At 40.4% G+C, this 16852-nt stretch overlaps 1 protein-coding gene across 1 annotated transcript in view; it reads left to right on the top strand.

Moving 5' to 3' along the window:
- The window catches only part of SCARB2 (scavenger receptor class B member 2), an 89372-nt gene that overhangs the window by 25172 nt on the left and 47348 nt on the right, over positions 1 to 16852 (top strand). The window contains exons 6-8 of the mRNA XM_077276119.1: positions 1031 to 1150; positions 3424 to 3602; positions 5171 to 5289. Coding sequence (XP_077132234.1) covers positions 1031 to 1150; positions 3424 to 3602; positions 5171 to 5289 — 418 coding nt within the window. The remainder of the gene's footprint in view (positions 1 to 1030; positions 1151 to 3423; positions 3603 to 5170; positions 5290 to 16852) is intronic.

Genomic DNA, 16852 nt, shown 5'->3' with positions numbered 1-16852 from the left:
TTTTCTCTGCTATAGATGTAGCATTGCACAGAATGCTGTATAACCCCACACACCTTTGTTTGGCAGCTTCCTGTGTACATTGTACATAATCAGCAAGCTGCCAAGTAGTGATATAGGCGGAATTATACAGATAAGCCTGACTACCTTGGACATGACACCTAGTCCTGCAGTGATAATCTCCTGCTGATAAAACACCGATTGTATTGAAAGTACATCAAGCTATTGAGCAAGTGACATATCCATGGAATCAGGCTCTCTGCTCCTTCATTGTGCTGCTCTAAGATTAAATAGCAAAAAGCTGCTGACAGATTCCCTTAAATGTTACGAGTATTGGTTACTGGGCGACTAGGCATTTATTCTGCTTACTTTAATTGTTCTTGGGATAACATTTTTCCCTAAGATGAGGAAAATTGGGTTTAGCTTCTTTTGGGATTATTTTCCCTTCATTTGAATGTACATTGCTCAATAGTAGCTTGAAGTTGGACTACATGGATTATTTTCCACCTTACTAGTTAGACTTGTGACTTTGTTGGACTGACTTGGATGGATGTTAAGGGAAATAAAATATGAGCATACTCAGAAGATCGAAGACTGTAGACTGGTACGTGAAGAACAGCACTTTATTCGGTCAGCGCATGAAGATCACAGAAATGGAAGAAAACCATCAACAGTTGTTTTACGTGACCTCACGCTTCTGGCTTGTGAAATCCTAAGATCACGCTGGTTTTCCTCCAGGTCTGTGATCCTCATGCACTGATCGATTAAAGTGCTGCTTTTCATGTAGCAGTGGTGAGTGCCGCTATCTACAATCGTCGATCTTCTGATTATGCTCCTGTATTGACTTTAAATAACTGAGCATCACAGGTTCTGATTTTCTGGATTATTTTTGCAACATTTGAAATAATTGCATGGTGGAATTACGAGTGGATGTTTTAGCAGTTCTAGCGTGGTTTGTCTCATTTCCATTATCAACAAGAAATATGATTTGTTCTCCTGTTTATATATATTTTCTCTTTTGTTTCTTAATTAGAAGTCTTTCGTGGTGGACAACAGACACGTGCAACATGATTAATGGAACAGATGGAACATCCTTTCACCCATTAATAAATAAGGATGATATAATTTACTTATTTTCATCAGATCTATGTAGGTAAGGAAAATCTTTAATATACCTGCATATTCGGAATGACTGTAAATCAATACCAACAGTCATCTGCCACCACTTGATTCCTAAACGTATGGTAAAAAGTTTTAGCTGTTGTCCGGAGAAATGCAAAAATGCTCTGCCATGTGAGTTTGCTTGTTCCCTAGAAAATTCAATTTCCAGGAAATGTCTTTTGGAGCTAAAAGGTTACTTGCAGCGTTATTTCATAGTGCAGCATACAAGTGTCATCATGGAGCCAAAGTCACAAGTATCAGAATATGAAAGAAATGTGATTGAGGAAAAAAAAAAAAAACAATCTCTTGACCATGACTTTGAATTGATTTTGAGTTTCCAAGAAGCTACAGATCTTAGATTGTCGTGCTCATGAAAGTCAGGAAATTCTAGAGTACGGTTCAACTCCCTAATCTGTGGGCAAATAGCTATTTTAATGAATGAGGCCAAAGGAGAATATTCGTACGGGTTTCAGGAAGGCACCAGCAATGAAATAACCAAGTGTTTTAAAATTCAGAAAGACATTTCTGAATACAGCATGCTAAACATATGAAGGCTGCGCCGTGTCGCCTAAGTGGTGTATTATCTTCAGTTAGTAAAGTGTGCCTCAGTGGCCTGTGCGGTCACCAGTTACTAATCCAGTATGCCATAATTGGATAGCGGTAGAACATGAGATTCCCAGTATGGATGTCCAGAAACTGTGAAATGCGAAGTGTAGGTAACTATCTAGAAAATGTAGTGGTGATCCCATAAGATTTTCAGACTTCTCTGTTTTGTCAACATGAAAAACATTTCCTTTACAAATGGTAATTTATTACACATATTATTAACTCCTTTTTTTCAGTCATTCTGAATCTAGTGTCTAGAAGGGTTGGGCAGTACCATTATGGCTTCTATTTTACTATGGATGCTGGACCTAGTTTTTTTTGTTTTCTGCTACACATTTAAAGGGAATCTGTCACCTTGAAAAATGCCATTTACCTGCAGATATGGGGTTGATCTGCAGGTAAATAGCATTACAATGCTGCTAAATCGCCATGCTGAATGCGTGGATATTGGGAAAAAATCTATTTATTGACTTCCCACAAAAGCTCACAGCTCCGCTCACTGAACTATCAGCGGCGGCTATAAGGACGCACCCACACTTTGCTTGACAGCTTGTTTTGCATAGATGCGCTGTAGAGCTGGCTGTCAATTAAAGTGCCATTGTCTGACTAGAGCCACCGCTCATAGTTAGTAGCCACCCCATACACGCCCCCATCTCTGAAAGACGGTGGCTGTCGGAAGGAAAGAAGTTAATTTTCTCCTGGCCAGATAGCATTATTTACCTGCAGATCAAACTTATATTTTCAGGCAAATAACATTTTCCAAATTGATACGTTCCCTTTAAAACAACAAGACCTTTCAGAAAAACTTTTAGATCATTGAGTGAGGTAGTAATAAGGCAAAAAATGTGACGCTAATGCATCTAGAAATACACTGAACCAATTGTGTCTTTTTACAGGAGGGAGAATGCAGAACGTCCATCCGGTAAGTATGAAAAAACCTATTTACTTAAATCCAATAAAACTATCATTGTCCAGGAAAAATGTTAAAACTGACACATTTCTTGTGAAAAAATCTTAGTATATGTTTAAGGGCATTTTTCAACAGAAACATTTCAGTTTTAACATTGTTTCAGGACATTCTTCATTTTAATGGATTCAAATAAATAGTTATTTTTATACTTACCGGATAGACGTGCCTCACTCATTCTCCCTCCGGTTACAAAGTTCTCGGCTAGCTTGGCTAGCTCCTTTTTTGCCTCTATTCCTTACATGTGTTGCCTGGAGCTCCGCTTTGCTTAATAATATAATTTATGAGTTGAACGTTTTCATGCTTTAATATACTTGTAATATATGCCGTTAACATTATTAAATGCGGGAATTTTCATTACAAGCCAAACGGGAACTATCCACATAAGTCACACACAGGATTTACCACCTTGCCCATTGCCTATACTGAATGCCTTGTATTTTGGGACTGTACAGTGTAAATAAGCCTTCTGTATCACACACCCTATGGTTACAAGGTTCTCGGCTATCTGCACGATCAGTAGCAGCTCTTTTTTTCTTGATTCCTTACAAGTGGTTTATTGTCTTTTCTACAGTCACTTTTTAGAAGAAGATCTTAAAATATAATGTGAGATTTTATCTTTGAACACATTATCATAATCTGGCATCTTCCACACAGTGCCCAATGAATTCACACAGCTCTTCTTTCACCAGGTCTATCTTTGCAGTTTATGAAGCATCTAACAGTGTAAAGGGCATTTCCGTTTTTCGTTTTACCCCACCAGCAAAGGTTTTTGCTAATGTCACTGTTAATCCAGACAATGCAGGATACTGTGTGCCAAAGGGTAATTGCCTTCCATCGGGCCTACTCAATGTCAGTGTATGCAAACAAGGTATGTAAAGTTGTTTGGTGAGCTGTCAATAGGGTTAAATTGGAACATTTTAACCATAGTCAAGTGCATGAGCAATGTTATACATCATGAAAAAGGGATGATCGGTATAATTGTCTCATTTATCTTCACCACCTTCAGTTTAAGGGCTCTTACTTATTTGCCTGAAAATCGGACTAGTGCAGTCCGATAAAAAAATTGGATTGTACTCTGACTAATGGTATTCTATCATTTCCTGCTCATCTGCAATTTTTTGTCAGCTCAGATCGGACTGAGATAAAAATCACTGCATGCCGAGAGTGGCCACGTATATTAGACGAGAATCACCAATGCGTCAATGGGTGTGAGAAAAAAAATTGCACGGTACACCGGCCATGCATGTGCCGTCTGATTTTTACGCACCTATCTCCTAGACAACCCGACATTTCATCCGCCAAGTACAGTAAATTCAATGTATGACCCGTCAAAATAGAATAGATGTATAGATAAAAAGATTCCACTAGCGTTGTGAGAAAGTTCTTATGAATGTGCCATTTCTGGGGTGGCTGAGAGCTGATATTTTTAGTCTGGGAGGGGGGCCAATATCCATAGCCCCTTCCTAGCCTATTAATATCAGCCCGCTCCTGTCTGCCTAGCCTTTGCTGGTTATTTATTTTAAGGGGGACCCTACATCATTTTTTGGTGGATCCCCCATTCTAATAACCAGTAAAGGCTAAGTATACAACAGTGAGCTGACATTAATAGCCTGGGAAGCTCCATGTTTATTGTCCCCTTCTGTCGGCTTTCCCTCAGCTGGTTATTAAAATTTCGGGGGATCCCACACCATTATTTTCTGTATTTATGAATTAAATACATGTATAGTAAGCTGCAGACACAAAGCAATAATTATATATCTCACTCACATATTTCTATCTATGTATTGAATATTTTATTAGAATAGAAAACTACTTTATCTTTAAATGACAGAAAATTCCTGTATGTAAACGTAAATGTTAAAATCGCATTGCATATGAATTGCATATGCATGTCATACCGATGCTAGGTGAGAAAAATTGCATTGTACTCTGATGACACACGTTCAATTTTTCTGGAACATCATTAGACCAATTTTATTAATGCTGATAGGTATGAGCCCATAGGCATTTCATCAGTTTAGGTATTACATTTGTATTAATATTTTAGGAGCTCCCCACTACTTTATATTTTGGAGTATAGTTATCAGTATAAGATCTTGGGAATCTGATACCCAGCACCCTTAATGATGAACTATGTCCTCCACCGGTGACCTGATGGAAACAATGTAGAGAGCAGCACCATACACTATTTGGAGACTGCTGCTGGGTACTGCAGATTTACCCCTATTTGCTCTGAAATGCCTCTCAGTGACCACTAAAAAGCGTATGAAGCTATGGTGTCCTGCTCTGTATACATTCTCTGATTTTGTTGAAAACATATTAAAAATGTCCATGTGCGAATCCAACTGTAGATGAGAAGTAAATAGCAATTGAATACCCTTAGTGGTCTGTCTTTTTGCAAACTTTTATCTGTTTTTATTCTTTTCACTTTGACAGATGCTCCTATTATATTATCCTCTCCCCATTTTTACCAAGCTGAAGAATTTGTCATTAACAGTGTAATTGGAATGAAGCCCAAGAAAGAAGATCACGAGACATTCATGGACATCAATCCGGTATGATAACAATACAAGTAATTCAGTACTAAAATGTACAGTTATTCTTGTGCAATATTTAATGATGGTCTTGCTACTAAATCATCAAACTGAAATGCAAAACATGAATAAAGTAAAATGTCAGCACTTTCTGTATTTTATGCTTTTACATGTATGCGTGTAAAGAAAACCTAGTCTTGTCATCCAAGGCAACTCATTTTTTAGCTGAGCTTTCCTTTCCGTATATTACTTTGGAAATTTTTGTGCAAAGCTACACTGTACACTCCCTGACAGAAGTTATGTCGCTTATCCATGTTATGTAAATAAAAGCTTATAACCTGACGTTAAATTCATCCATTGGTTGTATAAATTATTCTTTTGAAAGCTGAAACCCTCCAAAATGTGGTTTAGGTTAAGAAAATAAATTGGGATCAATGCAGAAATATTGATCAGAATGGTCAGATTTTGGCAAGACAAAGGTTTTGTCGCCTGGTCACATAATGCACCCAATCCTAGTTTACATCTTCACCTGTGCTCAGTAAATGAGCGGGTAATTAGTGTGTGTGTATGAAAAGAAACCCAGAACCCCAGACCTTCACTTGAACTGCAACTTGAGCTCTGACAACATGCCAAAAATCCACCCTGCGACCAAAGCCTGGATTATCAAGAGGCTGAAGACCAGATCCTCTGCAGAGGTGGCTGGCACCTTTAATGTGTCTCAGCGTCAAGTACAAAGAATTAAAAAAAGATTTGAAGAGATTGGAGATGTGTTTGACAAGCCCAGGTCCGGCAGACCCCACAAGACAACTGCTCAGGAGGAACGTTTGTTGGTTAGAAAATCCAAAGCAAGCCCCTCTTCCACTGCAGCAGAGCTCCAACAGGCCTGGTCACCTCAAGTCCCTTTGTCAACTAGAACAGTTTGTACGATTCTGTCTCGAAATCGCCTCCATGGTCGATTCAGTGGCCAGAAACCAGCACTAAACAAAAGGCAAATAAAAAACCGTGTGGCATTTGCAAAGTCCCACATCCTGCTAAACAGATGGACGCTGGAGAAGTGGCAGAAGGTGGATTGAATCTTCAGTAGAATTACACCACAGTCACCACAAATACTGCAGGAGACCTATTGGAGCCAGTATGGATCCAAAATGCACCCAGAAAACAGTTAAATTTGGAGGTGGAAAGATTATGGTCTGGGGTTAAATTCAGTATGGGGGTGTGCGAAACATTTGCAAGGTGGAAGGCAATATCAATAGCCTAAAATATCAAGAAGTATTAGCTACCTCTTATATTCCAAATCATAAAAGGGGTCAAATTCTGCAGCAGGATGGTGCCACACCTCATACATCCATCTCTACAACAAAGTTCCTCCAGGCAAAAAAGATCAAGGTGCTCAAGGATTGGCCAGCCCAGTCACCAGACATGAACATCATTGAGCATGTTTGGGTAGGATGAAAGAGGAAGCTTGGAAGACAAAATCAAAGAATCTAGATGAACTCTGGGAGGCATGTAAGATTACATTATTTGCCATTCCTGATGACTTCATTAATAAATTTGTATGAATCATTGTTGAACCGCATGGATGCAGTCCTTCAAGCTCATGGAACTCACACAAAATACTGTATTAAATATGACTCTTAGAGCACCACAACTTCATTCACCAATGTTATGCAACATATATTCGTATTTTAAGTTAATTATTTGTTTGAATATCACATTACTTTCTGTGGGCGACAAAACTTTTGTCTTGCCAAAATCTGACCATTCTGGGTCCATTAACTGATCAATATTTCTGCATTGATGCCAATTTATTTTCTTAACATAAACCACATTTCGGAGGGTTTCAGCTTTCAAAAGAATAATTTATACAACCAATGGATCAATTTAACGTCAGTTTATATGCTTTTATTTATATAACATGGATAAGCGACATAACTTCTCTCAGGGAGTGTAATTAGCTATTGTGGAAATTTTTTTTGTTAGCCAGTTTTGATAAATGAGACCTTTAGCCCTCAGTCCCTATTTCGGTCTAATAATTATTGAGCATAAATTTAGACCAATAAATAATAAAATAAAAATAATAAGGCGGTCTGTAGATGCAGTGCAACATGCTAAATGATAGGTTTGATTCACCTTGATAGACGATAGATACTTGAGGCCCGATATGTTATTTCATTTGTTCCTATTTTTTTGACTAGCTTTTCCTGTTTTAACCCCTTCCCGACATTTGACGTACTATCCCGTCGAGGTGGGGTGGGCCCGTATGACCGCCGACGGGATAGTACGTCATAGCCGATCGGCCGCGCTCACGGGGGGAGCGCGGCCGATCGCGGCCGGGTGTCGGCTGCATATCGCAGCTGACATCCGGCACTATGTGCCAGGAGCGGTCACGGACCGCCCCCGGCACATTAACCCCCGGCACACCGCGATCAAACATGATCGCGATGTGCCGGCGATGCAGGGAAGCATCGCGCAGGGAGAGGGCTCCCTGCGGGCTTCCCTGAGCCCCCCGCAGCAACGCGATGTGATCGCGTTGCTGCGAGGGTCTTACCTCCCTCCCTGCCTGCTCCAGACCCGGATCCAAGATGGCCGCGGATCCGGGTCCTGCAGGGAGGGAGGTGGCTTCACAGACGCCTGCTCAGAGCAGGCACTGTGAAGCAGCCTGTACTTCTCGCAGATCGGTGATCTGTCAGAGTGCTATGCAAACTGGCAGATCACCGATCTGTATTGTCCCCCCCTGGGGCAAAGTAAAAAAGTAAAAAAAAAAATTTCCAAATGTGTAAAAAAAAATAAAATAAAATATTCCAAAATAATGAAAAAAAATATATATATATTATTCCCATAAATACATTTCTTTATCTAAATTAAAAAAAAAAAACAATAAAAGTACACATATTTAGTATCGCCACGTCCGTAACGACCCAACCTATAAAACTGCCACACTAGTTAACCCCTTCAGTAAACACCGTAAGAAAAAAAAAAAAAAAACGAGGCAAAAAACAACGCTTTATTACCATACCGCCGAACAAAAAGTGGAATAACACGCGATCAAAAAGACTGATATAAATATCCATGGTACCGCTGAAAACGTCATCTTGTCCCGCAAAAAACAAGCCGCCATACAGCATCATCAGCAAAAAAATAAAAATGTTATAGTCCTGAGAATAAAGCGATACCAAAATAATTATTTTTTCTATAAAATAGTTTTTATCGTATAAAAGCGCCAAAACATAAAAAAAATGATATAAATGAGATATCGCTGTAATCATACTGACCCGACGAATAAAACTGCTTTATCAATTTTACCAAACCCGGAACGGTATAAACGCCTCTCCCAAAAGAAATTCATGAATAGCAGGTTTTTGGTCATTCTGCCTCACAAAAATCGGAATAAAAAGCGATCAAAAATGGTCACGTGTCCGAAAATGTTACCAATAAAAACGTCAACTCGTCCCGCAAAAAACAAGACCTCACATGACTCTGTGGAGCAAATGTGGAAAAATTATAGGTCTCAAAATGTGGAGACGCAAAAACTTTTTTGCTATAAAAAGCGTCGCTGGTTTCACACTTCCGTTTTTGTCTGCAGCGTTTTTTGCACAAAAAAACGCATGCGTTTTTTCCCTATATTTAACATTGAAAACGCATGCGGTTTTTTTGTACGCGTTTGGTCGCGTTTTCAAACGCATGCGGTTTTTTTCTGCATGCGTTCATTTTCAGAAATACAACCTGCAGTATTTTCTTGCGTTTTTAAGCACATGCGTTTGTTTGCGTTAAAAACGCATGCATTTTTATCGAAAAAAACAGAAAACACACTGAAAAGCCACCCACCACCATCAAGGTGATAAAGGGATCCAAACCCTAACCCTAACTCTACCCCTAACCTCACCCCTAACCGTTTAATGAACATTTTCTGACAGTCATAGTGCCACGTATTTCAGTGCCACGTATTTCAGTGCCACGTATTTCAGTGCCATGTATTTCAGTGCCACGTATCACGTATTTCAGTGCCACGTGTTTCAGTGCCACGTATTTCAGTGCCACGTATCACGTATTTCAGTGCCACATATTTTAGTACCACGTATTTCAGTTGCACGTATTTCAGTTGCACGTATTTCAGTGCCACGTATTTCAGTGCCACGTATCACGTGTTTCAGTGCCACGTGTTTCAGTGCCACGTATTTAAGTGCCACGTATCACATATTTCAGTGCCACGTATTTCAGTGCCACGTATTTCAGTGCCACGTATTTCAGTGCCACGTATTTCAGTGCCACGTATTTAAGTGCCACATATCACATATTTCAGTGCCACTTATTTAAGTGCCACGTATTTCAGTGCCACGTATTTCAGTGCCACGTATTTCAGTGCCACGTATTTCAGTGCCACGTATTTCAGTGCCACGTGTTTCAGTGCCACGTATTTAAGTGCCACGTATCACGTATTTCAGTGCCACGTATTTCAGTGCCACGTATTTCAGTGCCACGTATTTCAGTGCCACGTATTTCAGTGCCACGTATTTCAGTGCCACGTGTTTCAGTGCCACGTATTTAAGTGCCACGTATCACGTATTTCAGTGCCACGTATTTCAGTGCCACGTATTTCAGTGCCACGTATTTCAGTGCCACGTATTTCAGTCACGTTTAGGGTTAGGGTTAGGGGTAGGGTTAGGGTTAGGGCTAGGGTTGGAGGTAAAGTTAGGGTTGGGGCTAAAGTTAGGGTTGGGGCTAAAGTTAGGGTTAGGGTTTGGATTACATTTACGTTTGGATTAGGGTTGGGATTAGAATTATGGGTGTGTCAGGGCTAGGGGTGTGGTTAGGGTTACCGTTGGGATTAGGGTTAGGGGTGTGTTTGGGTTAGGGTTTCAGGTAGAATTGGGGGGTTTCCACTGTCCAGGCACATCAGGGGCTCTCCAAGCGCGACATGGCGTCCAATCTCAATTCCAGCCAATTCTGCGTTGAAAAAGTAAAACAGTGCTCCTTCCCTTCCGAGCTCTCCCGTGCGCCCAAAAAGGGGTTTACCCCAACATATGTGTTATCAGCGTACTCGGGACAAATTGAACAACAACTTCTGGGGTCCAAGTTCTCTTGTTATCCTTAGGAAAATAAAAATTTGGGGGGCTAAAAATCATTTTTGTGGGAAAAAAAAGATGTTTTATTTTCACGGCTCTGCATTATAAACTGTAGTGAAACACTTGGGGGTTCAAAGTTCTCACAACACATCTAGATAAGTTCCTTGGGAGGTCTAGTTTCCAATATGGGGTCACTTGTGGGGGGTTTGTACTGTTTGGGTACATCAGGGGCTCTGCAAATGCAACGTGACGCCTGCAGACCAATCCATTTAAGGCTGCATTCCAAATGGCGCTCCTTCCCTTCCGAGCTCTGTCATGCGCCCAAACAGTGGTTCCCCCCGACATATGGGGTATCAGCGTACTCAGGACAAATTGGACAACAACTTTTGGGGTCTAATTTATCCTGTTACCCTTGTGAAAATACAAAACTGGGGGCTAAAAAATCATTTTTGTGAAAAAAAAAAATAATTTTTATTTTCACGGCTTTGCGCCATAAACTTTAGTGAAACACTTGGGGGTTCAAAGTTCTCAAAACACATCTAGATAAGTTCCTTGGGAGGTCTAGTTTCCAATATGGGGTCACTTGTGGGGGGTTTGTACTGTTTGGGTACATCAGGGGCTCTGCAAATGCAACGTGACGGCTGCTGACCAATCCATTTAAGTCTGCATTCCAAATGGCGCTCCTTCCCTTCCGAGCTCTGTCATGCGCCCAAACAGTGGTTCCCCCCCACATATGGGGTATCAGCGTACTCAGGACAAATTGGAAAACAAATTTTGGGGTCCAATTTATTCTGTTACCCTTGTAAAAATACAAAGCTGGGGGCTAAAAAATCATTTTTGAGAAAAAAATAAAATTATTTTCACGGCTCTGCGTTATAATCTGTAGTGAAACACTTGGGGGTTCAAAGCTCTCAAAACACATCTAGATAAGTTCCTTAGGGGGTCTACTTTCCAAAATGGTGTCACTTGTAGGGAGTTTCAATGTTTAGGCACATCAGGGGCTCTCCAAACGCAACATGGCGTCCCATCTCAATTCCAGTCAATTTTGCATTGAAAAGTCAAATGGCGCTCCTTCCCTTCCAAGCTCTGCCATGCGCCCAAACAATGGTTTACACCCACATATGGGGTATCAGCGTACTCAGAACAAATTGCACAACATTTTTTGGGGTCCAATTTCTTCTCTTACCCTTGGGAAAATAAAAAATTGGGGGCGAAAAGATCATTTTTGTGAAAAAATATGATTTTTTATTTTTACGGCTCTGCATTATAAACTTCTGTGAAGCACTTGGTGGGTCAAAGTGCTCACCACACATCTAGATAAGTTCCTTAGGGGGTCTACTTTCCAAAATGGTGTCACTTGTAGGGAGTTTCAATGTTTAGGCACATCAGGGGCTCTCCAAACGCAACATGGCGTCCCATCTCAATTCCAGTCAATTTTGCATTGAAAAGTCAAATGGCGCTCCTTCCCTTCCAAGCTCTGCCATGCGCCCAAACAATGGTTTACACCCACATATGGGGTATCAGCGTACTCAGGACAAATTGCACAACATTTTTTGGGGTCCAATTTCTTCTCTTACCCTTGGGAAAATAAAAAATTGGGGGCGAAAAGATCATTTTTGTGAAAAAATATGATTTTTTATTTTTACGGCTCTGCATTATAAACTTCTGTGAAGCACTTGGTGGGTCAAAGTGCTCACCACACATCTAGATAAGTTCCTTAGGGGGTCTACTTTCCAAAATGGTGTCACTTGTAGGGAGTTTCAATGTTTAGGCACATCAGGGGCTCTCCAAACGCAACATGGCGTCCCATCTCAATTCCAGTCAATTTTGCATTGAAAAGTCAAATGGCGCTCCTTCCCTTCCAAGCTCTGCCATGCGCCCAAACAATGGTTTACACCCACATATGGGGTATCAGCGTACTCAGGACAAATTGCACAACATTTTTTGGGGTCCAATTTCTTCTCTTACCCTTGGGAAAATAAAAAATTGGGGGCGAAAAGATCATTTTTGTGAAAAAATATGATTTTTTATTTTTACGGCTCTGCATTATAAACTTCTGTGAAGCACTTGGTGGGTCAAAGTGCTCACCACACATCTAGATAAGTTCCTTAGGGGGTCTACTTTCCAAAATGGTGTCACTTGTAGGGAGTTTCAATGTTTAGGCACATCAGGGGCTCTCCAAACGCAACATGGCGTCCCATCTCAATTCCAGTCAATTTTGCATTGAAAAGTCAAATGGCGCTCCTTCCCTTCCAAGCTCTGCCATGCGCCCAAACAATGGTTTACACCCACATATGGGGTATCAGCGTACTCAGGACAAATTGCACAACATTTTTTGGGGTCCAATTTCTTCTCTTACCCTTGGGAAAATAAAAAATTGGGGGCGAAAAGATCATTTTTGTGAAAAAATATGATTTTTTATTTTTACGGCTCTGCATTATAAACTTCTGTGAAGCACTTGGTGGGTCAAAGTGCTCACCACACATCTAGATAAGTTCCTTAGGGGGTCTACTTTCCAAAATGGTGTCACTTGTAGGGAGTTTCAATGTTTAGGCACATCAGGGGCTCTCCAAACGCAACATGGCGTCCCATCTCAATTCCAGTCAATTTTGCATTGAAAAGTCAAATGGCGCTCCTTCCCTTCCAAGCTCTGCCATGCGCCTAAACAATGGTTTACACCCACATATGGGGTATCATCGTACTCAGGACAAATTGTACAACAACTTTGGGGGTCCATTTTCTCCTGTTACCCTTGGTAAAATAAAACAAATTGGAGCTGAAATAAATTTTGTGTGAAAAAAAGTTAAATGTTCATTTTTATTTAAACATTCCAAAAATTCCTGTGAAACACCTGAAGGGTTAATAAACTTCTTGAATGTGGTTTTGAGCACCTTGAGGGGTGCAGTTTTTAGAATGGTGTCACACTTGAGTATTTTCTATCATATAGACCCCTCAAAATGACTTCAAATGAGATGTGGTCCCTAAAAAAAAATGGTGTTGTAAAAATGAGAAATTGCTGGTCAACTTTTAACCCTTATAACTCCGTCACAAAAAAAAATTTTGGTTCCAAAATTGTACTGATGTAAAGTAGACATGTGGGAAATGTTACTTATTAAGTATTTTGCGTGACATATGTCTGTGATTTAAGGGCACAAAAATTCAAAGTTGGAAAATTGCAAAATTTTCAAAATTTTCGCCAAATTTCCATTTTTTTCACAAATAAACGCAAGTTATATCGAATAAATTTTACCTTTAACATGAAGTACAATATGTCACGAGAAAACAGTGTCAGAATCGCCAAGATCCGTCAAAGCGTTCCAGAGTTATAGCCTCATAAAGGGACAGTGGTCAGAATTGTAAAAATTGGCCCGGTCATTAACGTGCAAACCACCCTTGGGGGTGAAGGGGTTAAGGCAGTTTTTTGTTTTTCACCAACATTTTAATGTAAAGGGAGTCTGTCAGCAGGTTTGTGCTATGTAATCTGAGGACAACATGAGGTAGGGGTTAAAACTCAACGATTTATCACATGTCTGGGTATGTGGTGTTTACTTAGACTAAAGGATTAATCACCTGGTGATTAACATTGCTGTGACTATCAGGTATGCGGGCAATTGCCTGACTCTGCCCCCTTCTGTGATTAGCAGCTCACTGTCTATAGCGATGTTCACTTAGAGCCTGTTGTGGGCGGGGTTAGCTTTCTCAGCTCTGCTGCATTGCTCATTGCTAAATCTATAATCTCTGATTGTGTCAGAACAGCTGCACCCAGTAAACTAAGTGCTACATTGTTAGATTCAGGGTCTCTTTGCCTACATTCTGCTGCTCTCAGATGGGGTAGCAAAAATCTCTACAGACAGATTCCCTTTAAGAAGTCTATTTTCTAGTTGTTTGTCTGTGTTTTTTTTCTCTGTTCGTCATTTTTTGTGTAGTTTTTGTAATCTAGAAATGTACTGCCTATTCATTATTTACAACTCTTGCAAAAATGATAGAGTTACATGCAACATTTTAACCGATCATATGACTTTGTTATAAAAACGGGCAAAAAGGGTAAAAGACAAAAATGAAGAACATGTTGTTATTTTGCACAAAATTCATGAACCTGTATGCTCTATTTTGAAGAATTTGGATCCAGTTGGATGAACACATAGGTTGAGCCGCACTGCTGGAGTAAATGAATTCTTTAGAAATGATGATGAGACAAAGGTTTTTAGTCACAACGCGTTTCAATGCCGTACAGGTATTTTTTCTAGTGAGAAAAGAACATTTTAATCAAAAAACATTTTGATGGTAAATAAACCAAAAACAGGCACAATCACCTTAGCGAATGATTGCAACTGTCTTGACCCCAGAGAACATGATTCGGGTCGGTTTTTACTGACCCCGGTGTTGTGATCGCCGTTATTGACAGTATAACGGCGACTGCAAAAAAAAAAAAAAAGGCAGATTTTCCATTTAATTTTTAAATAGGGTCCCCCGATCAACCGATTGCCCCCCCGGTAACTCTGGAGTCTCTGCATTCCCCCGTGATGTCCTCTGGGCTGCCGGCAACTTCTTCCGGGAGAAAATGGCGGGTGCCCCCACCAAGATCTGCCGGGCCGGCACCCAGCAACAATAGGAAATTTTTCCTATTGTTTTGTTTTTATCACTGTGATAGACTCTAAAAAAATAGTAAATAAAAACCCCCTTTATCCCCCCTTAGGGAAAAATAGTAAAATTAAAAAAAATTATTTATTTCCATTTTTCCATTAAGGTTAGAGATGGGCTAAAGTTAGGGCTAGGGTTGGGATTACGATTACGGTTGGGATTAGGGTTAGGGGTGTGCTAGGTTAGGTTTGTGGTTAGGGTTAGGGTTGGGATTAGGGTTAGGAGTGTGTTGGGGTTAGGGTTGGAGTTAGAATTGGGGCATTTCCACTATTTAGGTACATCAGGGGGTCTCCAAACCCTACCATTGATTCCAGCCAATTTTTTTTTTTTAATTCGTTTATTAACCACAAAGTAAAAGTATACAACATACACATTTGTATTCATTGGTAATACAGTCAGTATAGAGTATGTACATTGTATGCATAACTAAATATCATAACTATGTTTAGCATATCATCAACTCCATTCAAACCGAACAAACACAACATGGAGTCAATAATTTACAGTCATTGAACCGTAACTGCAACTATATCCTATTAACTACCTTCCTGCCGCTTAATACCAACTCGCATCTATCTCTGTGTAACATCTGTAGAGAGAATGTAATACCCTGCCTCAGAGTGTTTAACTATGAATTTAAATTTATATTTATAAAGTAAGGTGAGAGGAGTTCCATCCGCTCCAGATCTTTTCAAATTTACCTGGACATCCTCTGTTTTGATATAAGGTGCGTTCATATGGAACGACTGAGTTTACCAACTCCACCCATGCCCTCAAAGAGGGGCAGGAACCCCCCCATCCATCGCATTGCTATTACCTTCCTTGCCATAAAAAGTGATTCCCGTAAAAAGATCCCAGTGTGATGTCCCCAAGTCTCCTCCTCCCACACCCCAAATAAACAAATTAATGGCTCAAGAGGAACAGAAGGAACTACTATGGACGAAAGTAATGATGTCACCTCTCTCCAATATTGAAGGATAATAGGACAATTCCATATCATGTGAATAAAATCTGCGTCTGGTGAATGACAATGCAGACATTCCGAGGAGTGGAGTCGACCCATTTTGAAAAGCCGTGTGGGGGTTAAATATGACTGGTATATTATATATAGTTGAGTCATTCTGTTGTTAATTGACGGGGATACCCCAAGTGGGGACTCTAAAATTTCCTCCCATTCTTCTTCCTGTACCTCAGGAATAAGTCTCTTCCATTTCCCCCTGATGAGGCTAATAGCGGGTCCCGTCCCCACCGATAGCATGTAGGTATATAAGGAAGAAATAAGGCCCTGGGGTCCCTGGGACTTGAGGATTCCTATTAGTGGCAAAGACGAAATTATATGGCCCACATCCACCCCCCTCATAAATGACTGGAGAGCTGACCTTAGTTGTAAAAAACGAAAAAATTGAGATCTTGGTATATCGTATTTAGTTTGTAGCTGTTCAAAGGACACAAGTCCCCTGGTCATATAAATCCCCTAACGAGGTAACACCATATAGTACCCAGAAATCAGTAGATGGGTGATCCAGCAGCGCCGGAAAATAATTATTTTTCCATAGGGGCATTTCAGCTATAATATCCGTAAAACCAACAATTTTTTTTATTTGTCTCCAAACCAGTCTTGCTAGTCGAAGCATGGGCATTGAATGAGGTGTGTTAGTCCTGTCTGATTCCAAAAAACTCAATGGGCACTCCACCCGAACAGAGTGAAGCAGATGGTGTTCAGAGTTGGGGAGACAGCCACCAGGCATCCATGTGCTTAATGTTTTAACCTGTCCGGCCAGGTAGTAGAGAAAAAAATCCGGCAACGCCGCTCCACCCCCCTGTTTAGGCCTCTGCAGAATAGACAGTCTAAGTTTGGGCCTAGATTTCCCCCATATAAA

The sequence above is a fragment of the Ranitomeya variabilis genome, chromosome 1, assembly GCF_051348905.1.
Source record: "Ranitomeya variabilis isolate aRanVar5 chromosome 1, aRanVar5.hap1, whole genome shotgun sequence".
Classification (NCBI taxonomy): domain Eukaryota; kingdom Metazoa; phylum Chordata; class Amphibia; order Anura; family Dendrobatidae; genus Ranitomeya; species Ranitomeya variabilis.
Note: the sequence above shows the minus strand (reverse complement) of the source record. Positions and strands in the feature narration are given on the sequence as shown.